This window comes from Petromyzon marinus, chromosome 4 (genome assembly GCF_048934315.1).
Source record: "Petromyzon marinus isolate PM22_M1 ecotype Great Lakes invasive population chromosome 4, UKy_Petmar_22M1.pri1.0, whole genome shotgun sequence".
In the NCBI taxonomy this organism is placed as follows: domain Eukaryota; kingdom Metazoa; phylum Chordata; class Hyperoartia; order Petromyzontiformes; family Petromyzontidae; genus Petromyzon; species Petromyzon marinus.
Genome location: NC_133670.1, coordinates 5,906,096 through 5,920,695, shown reverse-complemented (window position 1 = coordinate 5,920,695; position 14,600 = coordinate 5,906,096). Strand labels below are relative to the sequence as shown.

At 44.8% G+C, this 14,600-nt stretch overlaps 1 protein-coding gene across 2 annotated transcripts in view; it reads left to right on the top strand.

Moving 5' to 3' along the window:
• Positions 1-14,600, top strand: part of LOC116938811 (neuropilin-2-like) — a 147,534-nt gene that overhangs the window by 50,484 nt on the left and 82,450 nt on the right. For both annotated transcript variants that reach the window (XM_032946485.2, XM_032946486.2), the window contains exons 3-4: positions 3,244-3,425; positions 7,377-7,601. In XM_032946485.2, the coding sequence (XP_032802376.2) occupies positions 3,244-3,425; positions 7,377-7,601 (407 nt within the window). The remainder of the gene's footprint in view (positions 1-3,243; positions 3,426-7,376; positions 7,602-14,600) is intronic.

Genomic DNA, 14,600 nt, shown 5'->3' with positions numbered 1-14,600 from the left:
AAAAGTCCACGTGACCACGGTGAGAACGTGCAAACGCCAAATACACAGGCGTCGGAGTCGTCTTCGTCGAACCCACGACCTCCTGTATACCAGGCAAGGGCGTTAACATCTCATCACCGAGGTGCCCCAAGGTGGGTTGTGGGGACATGGGGGGGGGGGGGGCAAAACTAGGAATCACACTCAGGTCACTGGGTTCATACTCCCCCCCCCCCCCTATTATAACCGTAGATGTGGAGTACGACAGTGGTACACAATTTCCTGCTCTTGCAAAGTACGCCACAGGATCATTAAATACCAGTGGGAAAAGAGTGCACGCCGCTATGTACCGCACCTCTGATTAGCACGGTTGGCCACGTACGGTGCAAAAAAGACATTCAACGTCGATTTTCATTTTGCCGGGAGGTCATATGGCCCTCCGCCGTTGATCACACCAGGCAGCCGCAAGTTCAATATTGTGCCAACTTCACTCTGGTGGGCAGCCGCGGTGCGAGGCCACTGAGCAGCTCTGCCTGCTACAATTGGCCGCTCAAAAGTGCTGCTTGCGAAGACGAGGGCTTCGAAACAGCCAGCGCATGCGGCATTCTTCCCGAAATTCCTCTCGGCAAGTGCTGTATCGGCCATCAGAATGCGCGAGCGTGCAGTGCCGAAAACGGCACCGCAAGCACCCACCCAATGGGGATCCAGGATTTACAGCTACGATGTTCTTGGCATGATACGTTATCTGGGCAGCCCTGTGAAAGTGCCAGCGTCTATTAGGAATTTTAATTTTCGAGATTTTTTTTTATCGTTTAACGTGGCCTCTTCTTGCATTAATGAAGTCCTGTGAAGGCTGTATTGCACAATTGCACTTGGATCAGCTGTTATTAGTGCACCCCGCAGTGCAAGCAGAGGATATGAAAGTGCTTTGGGCTTTTCATCTGACACTATTTTACATTCTCCATTTATACCTAAAAGCTTCCCATTTTTAGTTAATAACTATTTCTTTTTGCGTGTAAATCATCCAGTTTCGCTATTGCACCTCTGTTATATGACTACATCACGTATTATTATAGTTTACATCGCGATTGTACAGTATCGTAGTGCAGTATTAGTCACAGGATCGCGCAGTTCGGATCTGGTGGAAATCCACGTCTGGACTGACTGTGACCCGAATCGTATTAGTTACGGGGATGCTGCTTGACCATACTTCACCATGCTGGTCAGTGCAGGTTCGTGAAGGAGGGCACCTGAACCCGTTCAGATGAAGAATGCGCACTTCAGAATCGCAATCTTGATTTAGACTGGAAGAATCCGATGAGCTATTAGGCTCTTTTTTTCACAGGTGTACAGTTACGCTGGGTCAGAAAGTTACAACAATTTATACAAAATACAGATAGGAGCGCAAAGTATAGGAAAGCTAAACAAGTCATTAAATATGAATAAAAAATAATATATGTAAGTACAAGTTGCATAAGTACATCAATTCCTGCCGATGTTTCAACACCAAATGCAATCTTGGGCAGGCAGCAAAACAAAAGCAGTCCCACACCACACCAAGACAACACAGTCCCTAAAGAAAATTGCACGTTACAATTGAACTTACCAATACGTGGGTAAGGATCAAAGTAAAAAATTACATTGGCAAATGTGGTTGTGCCCGGCACTAACCTTCTGCTTCAGAATATTTTTTTCGGAAGAGTTATGATGTTAAGAAATAGAAACTAGGTTTTTGAGACCAATGATTGAGACCAATGGCATTAGTAGCTGCCAACGTCGGGAAGGCACCCAACCGGATGTCCACCATGAATATAGAGAGATGGCAGGGGCTTTCATCCAGCCGTGGAAATATCATGGCTGAAGATGTTTTTTTTTAAAATTACTATTTTCAAGTTGAAAGTCGTTTTAGCTGTTGAAAGATGTGGTTTTTGTTCAAGCAGGGATTTAGACCCATGTCAGATGGCATCTCAAGAGAGAGACGCTGTGTTTAACATATTCAATAATACTGTATATGTATTGTATATTGTATTTCCAGAGTGCTATATATTAACAGTAAAACATCATGCATTATCCCTAATCTCGAAAAACGAATCTTCAAACATTTCCAAATGCAAGAACCTCCAAAGCCAAAATGATACATACGATATTGACTTTTTAAAATAAAAAAATCTACACTGAGATATTGTCTTTTGTGGTTCAGAGACATTTAAAAATGCTGCATAGATGGCTGTCATATATATTATTTTCTTTAAAACCTATGGTTTAAATGAATTGAGTTAGCAAGCAAAATATCTGGTTACACCTGCCACGCATACTTCATGAGGTAAGTCATATCTACGTGTATTTGCTGTACAGTATTTTGAAAAGGCTCATGTTGTTGTAATAGTTATGGCGGGAGTAACATGTGGTAAGGCCATTGCTATGATAATGGGATTTACGTATTGCTGTAAGACTACCAGAGCTTAAGTGATTACTGTACATAAGGATAGTGATACCATCACTGTGAATGGACAATCTAGTGATGATGTTGTCTCTGTTTTGTAAAATGATTTATGTTCCAACAATGCAACTCAGTGTAGGAGAATATATATGTGTGTAAGTTTAACTTTCTTCGCACCGTACATCGCCAAACCGCGCGCTAATTGGAGGTGCAGTTCATTACCAAATATCTTAATAATGAAATACGAGCATATGCGCTCCTTTTAGCTACGGGTAATCATTGAGCTGGCTGCAGTGGCATTGTTGGCAGAGCGCTCAACTCGCAATCAATCAGCACATCGAGGTGAATGCAGTGAAAACGGTCACTCTTTGTATAAACTCAACGGTGCTTGTCCAATGGAAAGGCCTGAATCAATCGTGGGAATGTGGGATATGCACAGCTGCCTCAGGGCCACCGGTGGAGATGGGCACTACCAGAATATTTCACGAAGGCAGGAGATGGTCGATGTTTGACTGTTATTACGAGTATCATGAATCCGCTTGTTTACGCAGGAAAGCCTCACTGACTAACTCTCAAGTCTCTTGCAGGAGAGGGCCTGCCAAGTTGTTGCAGTTAGGGTGCTACGTTGCCGTGCGTCATCACTCTTGAGTAATTCGCCGGTGTTTTGGCCAACAGAACGGAGCATGCAAAACTCTATACACACACACACAGAGAGAGAGAGAGAGATCGAACCCAGGTTCTTCTGCCCGTGAGGCACAAGTGTTACCAACCGTGCAACCGCCCTGCCGCCCATTCGCGGCTTCAAGCTGCGGTTCTCTTCTGCGCAGGTACGACTTTGTGGAGATCCGGGACGGAGCGGACGACAGTGCGCCACTGCTTGGGAAGTTCTGTGGGAACATTGCACCACCGTCGCAGACCTCCTCAGGTGCCACCCTCTTCATCCGATTCAAGTCGGACTATGCCACCCAGGGAGCAGGATTCTCCCTCCGATACGAGATCTACAAAACAGGTCAGTGTCTCGCTTGAGCTGCTTCAGCTCCTTCTATATATCACAAAGGAGCGTAAACTGGAACGCAAACTCCGGTCATCCTCGCCGCGGCTTTTGGCTCACCATCGATAAAGAATATGGGCACAGCATTGCGCGCTGTGAGATGTGATTCTGTAGCCATCTGGAACACTCTTCCTTCCGATATTGGAGCTATGCACTTTTAAATCAAGATTGAAAAGTAATTTTCCGTAAAACTGAGTTTTGGGTTTAGTTTGTTGTCCTTCCCCCCGCAACCTCCGATTAGCACCGTCGGCTATGTAGGGTGCGAAAGAAGTTCAACATACATACATGCAACCATACACTCCTGTAGTTTGAATGCCTTAGCAAAGTTGCACATTTCACAATTCATTTGTTGCCGGATTTATGCAAAACCACACCCATTCTGCCAAAGTTCCTGCCACAATTGTGGACTGGCCCATATTTCAGCATTCTGCTGACACCGGCATTCGACCAAAGTGTAAAGACAAACTCTACAAGTATCGGGCTCAGTGCATTTAATCAGAGCACGCAATCAAGCAAAGCCTACAGAATAGCACATCACTGTACATAACGCCTTTGCTCAATACAATAAATCCACGCTATTGAGTGCCATAACACGTCTGGTCAGCATGGCATAGTTGAACCTCATGGCGGGACACCGGGGTCACATAAGCCCCCGGCTTTCGCATAAACTGCGTTTGCGACGTCGTTTTATGTCTGTTGAAGGCGAACGACACGGCGATCTATTCCTCTCGACGATCTCTACACGTTATGCGCTCATCAGAGTTTAAGAGTTTTGTTTCTTCTGCACATTCGTCCTCGCTGCTGCTGCGCTCGGACGACGCGACGACAGAACGATCCGCGGCCAGGCGGGTCGCGGCGTTCATGTGCGCGGTGGGGACGGAGTCGCCAAAAAGAAATAAATTACGATTTTGACTTCCGTTTATCCGGGACCCCGGGGTCCCGCCATAAGGTTCAGTTGGCCAAATGCCTTCCTGAGTGGGCTCTCGGGAGCCCTCTCTCGTAGGGGCCCTTTCTGCCAGCAGTGACACGGGCAAGCGATATTGTGCTTGTATCTCTGTGATACATTGTGTTCGTTCCTATTCTATAACAGAGCGTGTCCTGTAAACGACCAGTGCACCTACAATGCAGTGTTGCGTCGCAATGCAATGCAACATATGCATGCTAAACTTCTTTCACACCATACGTAGCCCACCGTGCTAATCGGGGGTGCGAGGAAGGACAGAAAAAACAACGCAGCATCATTATACTGGACATACCACCCAGCGTTCACCGCGCGACATGCTCTGACTGTGGGGTACATTGTGTGCCGCACATGAATTTCGTTGCGATCAAGAATGCTCAGCGCTTATTCATCATCGTGTGTACAATGGTGCAAAATGGCATGCAAACTCGTGTTTACAGGCAGATGAGTGATTCATGCTCATGAATGACGTGTATTTTACACCGCAAAGTAATGGCAGGTAAACGTGACACGCGTTCGTGGACTACGCACTTATAGATATGTGTACAAACCCAGTGTTATGCTCCGTATTGAAGTTCACTCTCGGATTAATGATGCGATATGGCAATGCTATTACAGTACGGCAAACTGATGTGACTCGCTGCATTGCAAAAAATGATGACGTGAATGAAAACATTTTCACCGTGTGTATTTGTATCCGTCTGCTAGCTTTAAAAAATAAATGTGCACAATACTGATTTTAGTTTACCCGAGTTACCCCCATTGCTTGGCCAGAGTGCAAGACACATTAATGTTGGCAAAACCCGAGGGCAGCTGTTTTAAGCATTAAAGTAGTGCCGCATTCACATTTCCCATTTGGCAATGCTTATGAGGGAACTGTAAGTGAACGCACACGTGATCTGTGATTTCTAACCAAAAACTAGAAACTAATTTCATTCGTCAATAACGCTGTGCCCTAAAAAAATAAAAGTACGAAAGTCTAAAAGAGGCAATGTTTTGAGAAATTACACTTCCCCACAGTGCACGCAGAGAGAGAGAGAGAGGCCAGAGAGGTCGAGTTCTTTCTCTGTGTTCTGTGAAGAAGGACCATTACCTGAAACGTCGCCTATTATACAACGTTGTTTTTCTTTTCAAGGCCACAGCGTCATTGACGAACGTGTCGAGTGGTTTCTTTGTTCACTGTGCTTGAGCACCGCTGGAAACGTAGCAGCAGCAGCAGCAGCGTCACCAAATAATTAGTGAGTTCTAACACTGCGTTTCAGGATTGTTGGCCAGATGATAATCACTGCGAATGTCTCGTGCCTTTTCTGTTCTTTGCACAAAAAGCTCGTTTGTGAAAGTATCTTAATCGCCACATAAAGTGTAATTATTGCAAATGGCCTCTGTGTTCTTTGTTATTTTTTTTGCAGTGACCCTTCAAGCACAACATTCTTAAGTTGTTGTTGTTGTTGCCATTAAACGTCCTCTTGTTTTGTGAATCCTCAAGTGGGATCAGCCACATATTGTTTGACCGTAATTAAATTCAGATTGCTTTCGGTCGCTACGCAGTACGGGCAATAATATCCAACTATCACGTGTAATTGTGTGGTTTTTAGTTTTAGTGCAAAAATCCACTGTATACCAAGCACACTGCTAACATTCACTCTTGACAGTAACATAGATTACTTATTTGGTGTTGTAGCTGCCGGGTGGAGTGGTGGTACAGCGCGAGGCGCACTGCGCTAAGACCCCGCCAACCTGAGTTTGATTCCCCGATCATGGTTCACTATCAGTGGCGGTTGATGTCTGACATGGTACTGTCTCCTCGTCGCCAACATGCACTCACCAGCACGGCGAAGGATGTGCACACAATCCCCGTGCAACGAATGCTGCACGGGAAAGCCACAGCAGTCCTTTGACAATTTGCCGTAAATTGTTGACTTAAAGATTTTTCGTGACTACAGGAATTCATATTCTTGAAAGGCTCAAGAATATGGCCGTAAATTCGTTTTTTTTTACTTCCAACACATTTTGTAATACAGTATACAAATACGCTCACACAAATGTATGCAAACGTAATGTCTTTCAAATACGCATAAATACATTGAAAATGCTCGTAGTAAGCATCTGCGAAGGCCAGCTCAACACAAGAGAGTGTTGAGCTGGCCTTCGCAGATGCTCACTACGAACAATTTGTAATGTGGGTTGCGCCGTGGTAAACAATGCAAGACGCTGTTCATACTCTTTGGTTCTATTCGGTAAAGTCACGTAGGTAAAAAAATAAAACAACAAAAATCACGACGTTTCGGCCACAACACAAGCGGCCTTCATCAGGTGAAGGGATCAGGCTGTCTCGAGGACAGCGTTGTTCATACACAACTCATTAGAATTTGGCAGTACCCATCTGTGTTTCTAGTCCTAAGCTCGTGGTGGAAATTCTACATTCCCATTGCAGGGTTCAGACCCCCACCCCTCCCCCCCCATTAAACAAACACTGCTGACCACCCACAAAGTAGTACTTATTTTACAGATGTCAGAGGGATGATAGACTAACCCAAACCCTTGAACGGCATTTTAATCCGCAAACGCGCGCGTGTGTGTGAGTCAGGCATTCTGCCACGGAGCCATGTGCAACCAACTGACCGTATTGGTATAAATTATGCAGAAAATAGTTTATATGCTCTGCATTTAAAATAGGCATGGGATTGAAAAAGTCAAAGTAAGAGGGAAACAAACTGATGCAATAAACTATGAGGGGCTCATAATTTATAAATCCCCAGAAAATCTTGCACTGAAATTTAACCGAGCGTCAGCATGCAATATTGAAAATATCGCGACAGCTTCCTTTAAAGCAATTATGAGAGACGAGCTTTGTTTTGAATTGTGCAGATGTGCTTTGTTTGCCATAAGCAGGAGCGAGAGAGAAGCGTGTGCTCATTGCATCTGGGCGACATTTCTTTCCCACCCAGACGAATGCTCCAATACGTTTACGACGCCCAATGGAACGCTGCAATCACCTGGATACCCCGAACCGTACGGCCACAACTTGGAGTGCACCTACATCATCTCCGCTCCGCCACAGTCTGAGATTGTCCTGCGATTCCACGTGTTCAGCCTGGAGGCTGAGCCGGCTGCCCAACCAGATGCCGAGTGTCGATTCGACCGACTGGAGGTGTGGGACGGGCTGCCGCACGGTGAGTGCCATGGTGGCGAGATGTTAACTCCCTCGCCTGGTATGCAGGAGGTCATGGGTTCTATTCCAACCCTGACGCCAATATATTTCGAGTTTGCGCGTTCTCCTCGTGGTCGCGTGGATTTTTCATCGGGTCCCCCGGTTTTTTCCCTCCACATTTCGAATCAACATCACGCGTTTAGAGTATTTGGCTGCAGTACATTTCCACATGATAAGTCACTTAGTTAAGATATCATTTGTTGCCAGGTCGCTTCCGATAAAGAGCTATATAGCTCAGCTGGCCTTACCTGCTAAAATAAAAAGTTAAGCTTTTAGTTGTTTAGTTTTGAGAGTGACGGGCGGTGAGCCGGGCACCCAGGTCTTGGTAGTTTTCCCATGTCAACACCATTTGCCACTGCCGAGGTCAAGCGCAATGCGTGCAGACTGTCGTGATGATTTGGGTCAGGGCAACTTAACGCAATGATGAACATGGCAGCGATGTCGTGCTGCCTCTTTCAACTACAAGGCGTGCTTTATGTGTCATATTGACTGGTGGTTCAGTGCAGCGGACGGGATATTTAGGGTGCATTCAGTCGCACACTCATTTATAATAACTGTAGGCTGCGGCCTGAATCACCTTGCTTAGCTTAGTTTAATGCGACGCTTAGTATTTGTCGGAATATATTTATGTAAAAGAGAGCGACTGCCATGTTGAGATATTGAAAATTAGATATTACATTTTCCATCTGCAGTGTAAAGCTGCCTTTGGTTGTAGCTTGTTTTGATATGTACTGCATTAACATCTTCATTTCATACATGGAATGGTAAATTATGTTATGGAGTCAAGCGTGCAATTTGTATTGCAAAGTAATACTTAATTCTGCAACGATGATGTGTTTATGTATAAGTCATGCACTGTAATGAAAAAAATGCAAAAAAAAGGAAAGGGCAAGATTACAATTTGTAACACAAAAATCAAATCTGTAACATAAAATCTAATTTCTAACAAAATAATGTTGCGGGCCAGAAAACTATAAGTTGTAACACAATGCAGTCCTTGAGGAACTGCCTGATGGTTTTTACATCGCACACACAGGCTGGGTGCTTTTAGTACACGTGTGTGTGTGTGTTTGAAACTAACAAGACATGGCACACACAAATGCATTACGAATGCAGAATTTTCTACACTTAACGGTGTGTATAATATTTGAGCATGCTTTTTTGTTAATGCGATGTAATAAAGTGCCCAAACTTGATGCATTTAATATTCACACAAGGGACCCTGGCAAGACGCCGGTGTGCGCATGGTTCAATTGTCAAATTCACGCGGCCTTTATGCACACCACATTGAGTCTCATGCAATGAGAACGGTGCTCAGGGCTGACTCAGCCCTCCGGCAGAAATACAATTCTAATCACTCGTGGTGAGATAATTTAATATACAAACTTGGCCCTTTCACATGCCTCTCCCTATAGCTTGCTGCAAATTTAGAAATGATTCCTTATTGTTTCGTGAACTAAGGAAATCGTGTTTGGTTTGGGAGAAATATGCAATGATCGAGTTAGATGTTGCACGTTTATGAATATAGGGCCCAACATGTCGCGGTGACAGCACGAAGACAGACGCAGCCACAATAGTGTTTCCCTCTTCCTGCCCCCTCATTCTCCCACTCTGGCCTTGGGATTTATAGAGGAAAAAAAAGGTCTCAGTGCATTAACAGAACATAAACACATACCAGGCCTCTCGAATGCATGGCTGTAACGGCGTTTGGCGTCTCGCTGCAGCGTGCCAGTTCTGGTTAATTTTCCTTCAGGCTTCCACGTTAATTCCACACCGCATCAATCATATTCCACTTCATAACAGACTTCATGAGAACGCTTGCTACACCGGTCAACGACGCGACGAGATTGGGAAAGCACAGCGATTCGGACCGCAAAACCAAAAGACCGTTAAAACTTTGACGCGCGCTAGCCTCCATCTTCCTTAATTGTAGGCACATGCTCACGCACTGCCCGGCCAAGGCGCCACTTTACACCCCGCAGCCCAAATAACACCGGGCAACGGCAAGGCACAAATGAGCCATTTCCTCTGCACAAACACCCTTCCCAGCCTGCACGGCTAGAGTGGCCACTTGCCTGCCTGCGTGTATGCGGTGGGCCCCTCTGAGTGCCCCTAAATCACACTGCGTTGTGCGCCGAGGGGTATCGGTATCGTATAGATCTGGGTCAGCTGTTGGTGGATATTTAAAAGGGCCTTCGTGTCAATGAGGCGTGGCCCCAAGGTGCATGAAATGTAAGACACATGGGAGCATTGTAATTCCCCCAAACTAGCATACATACTTTTATAATCGTTGCCTTCTCCAAGAGGGCAATGGCGTGAGGTTAGTTTGACCGGTGACCCAATGCACAGTAACTCTTCCCTGAGTGAAAATCAAAGGGATCAAGTGTTGGTGCAGCCTAGCTGTTAAATTAATGTACGGGCGGTTCGTTTATTTTGTTGTACCAAATACGCAAGGAGTCTTGAGGAATGTAAAGAATATCACGTGTGGCATTAAATACGTACGTCAAAATAATAGTCAAAGCAAAATTCGTGTACATCACGCGGAAAGCTGTAGCGCTAACTAAAACGTCGATAAAAAACTACGGCCAAGTGAAAGTCTATCCCCTCACACACGCTCTCAATCTCACTTTAGCTCAAGACAAATCACTTAAGTGCTGCGAGACAGATGAAACAGTATCCCCCATTTGCAGTTGCGATTATGCAATGTTTTACAGTCACACCACAGTTGCCCCCACGGTAGAGGGACATTTACAAGTTACTGTGTTGACATTTTCAAAGACTACCTAAGAGCATAATTAACTGCATTCTGCATTGGCCCGTGATATGGGATCATCAGTGCAGTGATGATGTGCGGCCTAAACACAGGATATGGATCCTTAGCGATTATTGACGTCTTTTACCCACAATCTGTTTTCAAACTGATGGGTACGTTCGCCAATTGAAGATGATGCTAGCTAGAATAACAAATCCTGAGGATGTGTCAGTTCTTCATGCGAGCAAAGGGGAAGGTCAGGAGGTGCGAGGCCACCACACGTCACAATCCCTTACTTCCTCGTGCTCGACGCTGCAGCTGTTCTCTGACCTCCAGAGGTCTGCTCCTAAAGTAGTGCACCGTTTGGCTTTATGCCTTTCCTTTGGCCGCAAACCTCCGTATCTCCACTCACAATGCCAGTCACGGTAAGCTACCATCCTCCTCCGTTTTCCAACACAGGATTCCACTCATCTCACAATTTCCTTCATTTTACCGATTACATCGATAACCAGGTCCAAAGCCAGTCAAGATGTCGTGCGCGGGCACTGGATGACATGAATGAGTACAGTGTAGCAGTGGCATATTGCTGTAATTTGTGAGATGGGGCTGATGTTGGATGACATGGCTTTCAAGTGGGGAGGGGGCATACACCCCCACCCCCGTCCCCTCCTACCACATTAGTGGCCTGCCTAGAAAACTGTCTTGCCACATTTGAGTCTCTCTCCAACACTTTAATATTCTAACCCGATTACAAATAGTTTTCCATTACTGCCTGATGGTTCTCGGTGACTGCACTCTGTGGAGTATTGTGGCTTCTCTACAAACTGCGTTTCGCAGTTGAGTCTCCTTTAGTTTCACTGCTGGGAAATGTTCAGCTTTTGACGCTGCTGGCTGGGCCAAGCTGTCGCGTACACATTCCAAATGCACTCTGGTAGGCTTGTACGTTACTGAAGGTTTTCTTATGAGACTTTGCAGTCCAAATGTGTTCTATCCTACTGCAGCCGGGCAATGCTGTCGCTTAGGAATCGATTCACAATCAGATGGTCGTGAGTGATATGTCAGTGAGAAGTAGAATCAAACTTTCATTCCTACGAGGTTAAGTGGACATGTACTGGTCCTCACCATTGGAATGTAACATTCCAAAGCCTGGCTCAGGGCAGGTCAATAGGGATGAGTCCTACCCAAGTGCGAGTTTGAACATGTATGTATGTTGGACTTCTTTAGCACCGTACGTAGCCCACCGTGCTAACCGGAGGTGCTGGGGAAGGGCAACAAACCCAAACACAAAAAGCAGTTTTCAGGAAATGAATTTTCAGTCGAGATTTAAAAGGGCATATCTCCGGTGGCTTCCTCACATCGAAAGGAAGAGCATTCCAGAAGGCCGCAGAGGCGCATCAAAGAGCGCAAGTTGCAGTTACCGTCTTTGGTCAATGGCCAGCCAAAAAGCCCCTGTGAGGATGAGGTACATCGGATTTATTTTTGCTTTTCGGTGGCACATTTTTTGCAGAATTTCGTGGCTCGAATTATAGTTGAGGCGATTTATGTAGTTATATGCATCCTTTGTAATTGGTTCAGTGTAGTTCTAGTTATTTTTTTTATAATGTATAAAATGTATCATTTACGTGATGAATTGTCGTAGCCATTTTGTGTGAGTATGAAATGTAATCTCAATAGTGCTGTAGGAATTACAACTGTTGAGTAATGCGGAAATAGGACCAACGTACATTTTTTTCTCAGTTTTTATGCTTTTAATGCAATGTTGTTTACATGAAGTAACACTTGTATTATTGAAAGTAGCTTGTGTTGTTCATTTATTCATAGAACGTTATCACACTTTGCGTATTCCGTAAATACCAGGTGGCATTATCGAGCAAGCTGTTCACTTTAAGTATCAATCTCTTCACGCTCACACGAGCAAAGGGTGGTGCTCATTTCTGTCAGTTGGCAAAGCCAGTAAGGGGAACAGGATATCCTGCAGAGTATTCGTTACATCTTTTTTTTCTCGCGGCCAAAAATGTGCAGGCTTGTCTCACAATTCACAAATTACAAAATTGAATATTTCCAGCAATTACAAAATAATTATAATCTAAATCCTGGCAAGAAACACGAATTTCAATGCATCTCAAGGGGGTTGAACTGCAAATAATAATAATACATTGGAATAAAGTTGATGTGAACAAAAATGCATCACTGTACCACGAAAAACCAACGTTGCTATGTCTCACCTCACCTTTCTCCACAAGTCCCTGAGCGTGTTTACCGACTGTAAGCAACCTAAAGCTCCAAAGCCTTGACAGTGCTATCTGAAATCCGGTCAGAATACTGAGCATCGCATCAAGGCAAACTTGATGTGGGATTTATTTCGATTGCCGATATTCTTGACGTCCCGTGATTGCGGATTTGTATAACCACCTGTTGATAGCACTGACTGGTTGACATCTTTTCCAGCCACTGACCATCACAGACGTAACATGTAGGCAAAGCAGTAATTAAAATATGTCAAGCTTTTGTGAAAGTTGTTTTTGCCTACGTGACCTCACTACAATGTTACAGTACCTGTGTAGCTCCTAGAGGACACCATCTGTATGTCTGAGTATTAGTCACGTAAACTTGATCTAGCCACTGACCTTAAACTGCGAAAGGTACACGACATTAAAGTGCTTCAGGAACATCATCAACGTCTGTCACATGCTTTTACTAAAGTTTCATAGCATGTGCATTTATTGAAAATGATCCCTCTTGTGAATGGCTGAATGAATAGTGACGGTGCAAGTCTACAGCCAGATCAATTAGCCCAGAAATGGCTTCAGTTCATGTTCAGTGACTGAGAGTAATGAGAATGTTCTATAGATACCCAGGGCTCGCTGATGAACACAGGTAGATATAATACGCTGTAATTAAGAATAAAAAATATTTTTTTGAAATCTAATATTTTACCATCTTAGTATGCCACCCACATATGTGATAACTTTAAGGCCATGCTATCCAAAGGAGATTATTAGCAGATCCACTCCGTCAGCCTGGCTTTAAACCAGGGGTGGGGAACGTCCGACCAGCCGGCCGTATGAGGCCCGCGAAATCATTTGGTCTGGCCCTGCCAAGGCAACCGCAGGCGGGACTCGAAATTCAATAAATCTAGGAGCAAACCTGGAAAAGCAGTTGCGAGTAGCAACATCATCATCAATACCAGCTAACATCACACGCCTCACCAAAGAGAAGCAGTTCCAGCCATCGCATTAGGGGTGAGTTAATTAAATGTTTGACCAAATATAACAGGCTAATTTTTAAGTTGATAATTTTGTATGGCACGCGAATGATGGTAGCAATATCCAAATGGCCCTTGGCAGAAAAAAAGGTTCCCTGCCCCTGCTTTAAACAATGGAAAGAGTCTTTCATGTCTTGTGGAGTAGAACAAGACGGTAATTGTACAGCAATCTAACCTTTTTTTACGAGGGATTATTAACATAATACTATATAGTCTTACCACGTTATCCCAAGGCCACAATCGTGATAAGATATTGTGTACAGCAGCGACCAACCTATGCTTCCAAATGTGAAATTGGCATAGCTCAAATGCTTGTAATACACCCTAACATAATTCCCAGCCAATGAGCCTGGCTGGAGATAATGCACTCTCAATGTGCCTCGAGCTGTCGTGTAAATCAGATCTAGCCGATGATACTGGCGTAACTTCACCCCATTATATCAAGGTCTTAATGCGTACGTGTAATCATAATCTCACGACAGCACCATCTGTTTGTATCACTCGCGCAGCATTTGGGGGTGGGTGGTGCGCGGGAAGTATTTTTGCCAACATCATTTTGTTCACAAACAAATTTTACTCGCTACCTCCCTCCCATCACACCGAGCGGTGAGTGAATAGGGATTAAGAGATGATGGGGGGGGGGGGAGGTGGGGAATTGTGCCCAGCAGCAGAGACTTAAGGAGCTCACCCGGTGATAAGAGGGACGCCGCTCACAGTTGCGCGGGGATTTTTAAGCGAGAGGATATGTCAAACGCTCTCAATGGGCGAGCACGGATCAGCAGGGGTACGAACACGTCATCTGGTTTAACCTTCTTTGTGTGAACATATGTTTGCCTTACTCTTATAGAATGACTGTATACAGATTTTGATCGGTGGTGCTGCAGTGCAAAATTCAGCTGATTTCCTGCTCAAATGAGCATTTATGCTGATGCTCAATGCCTATT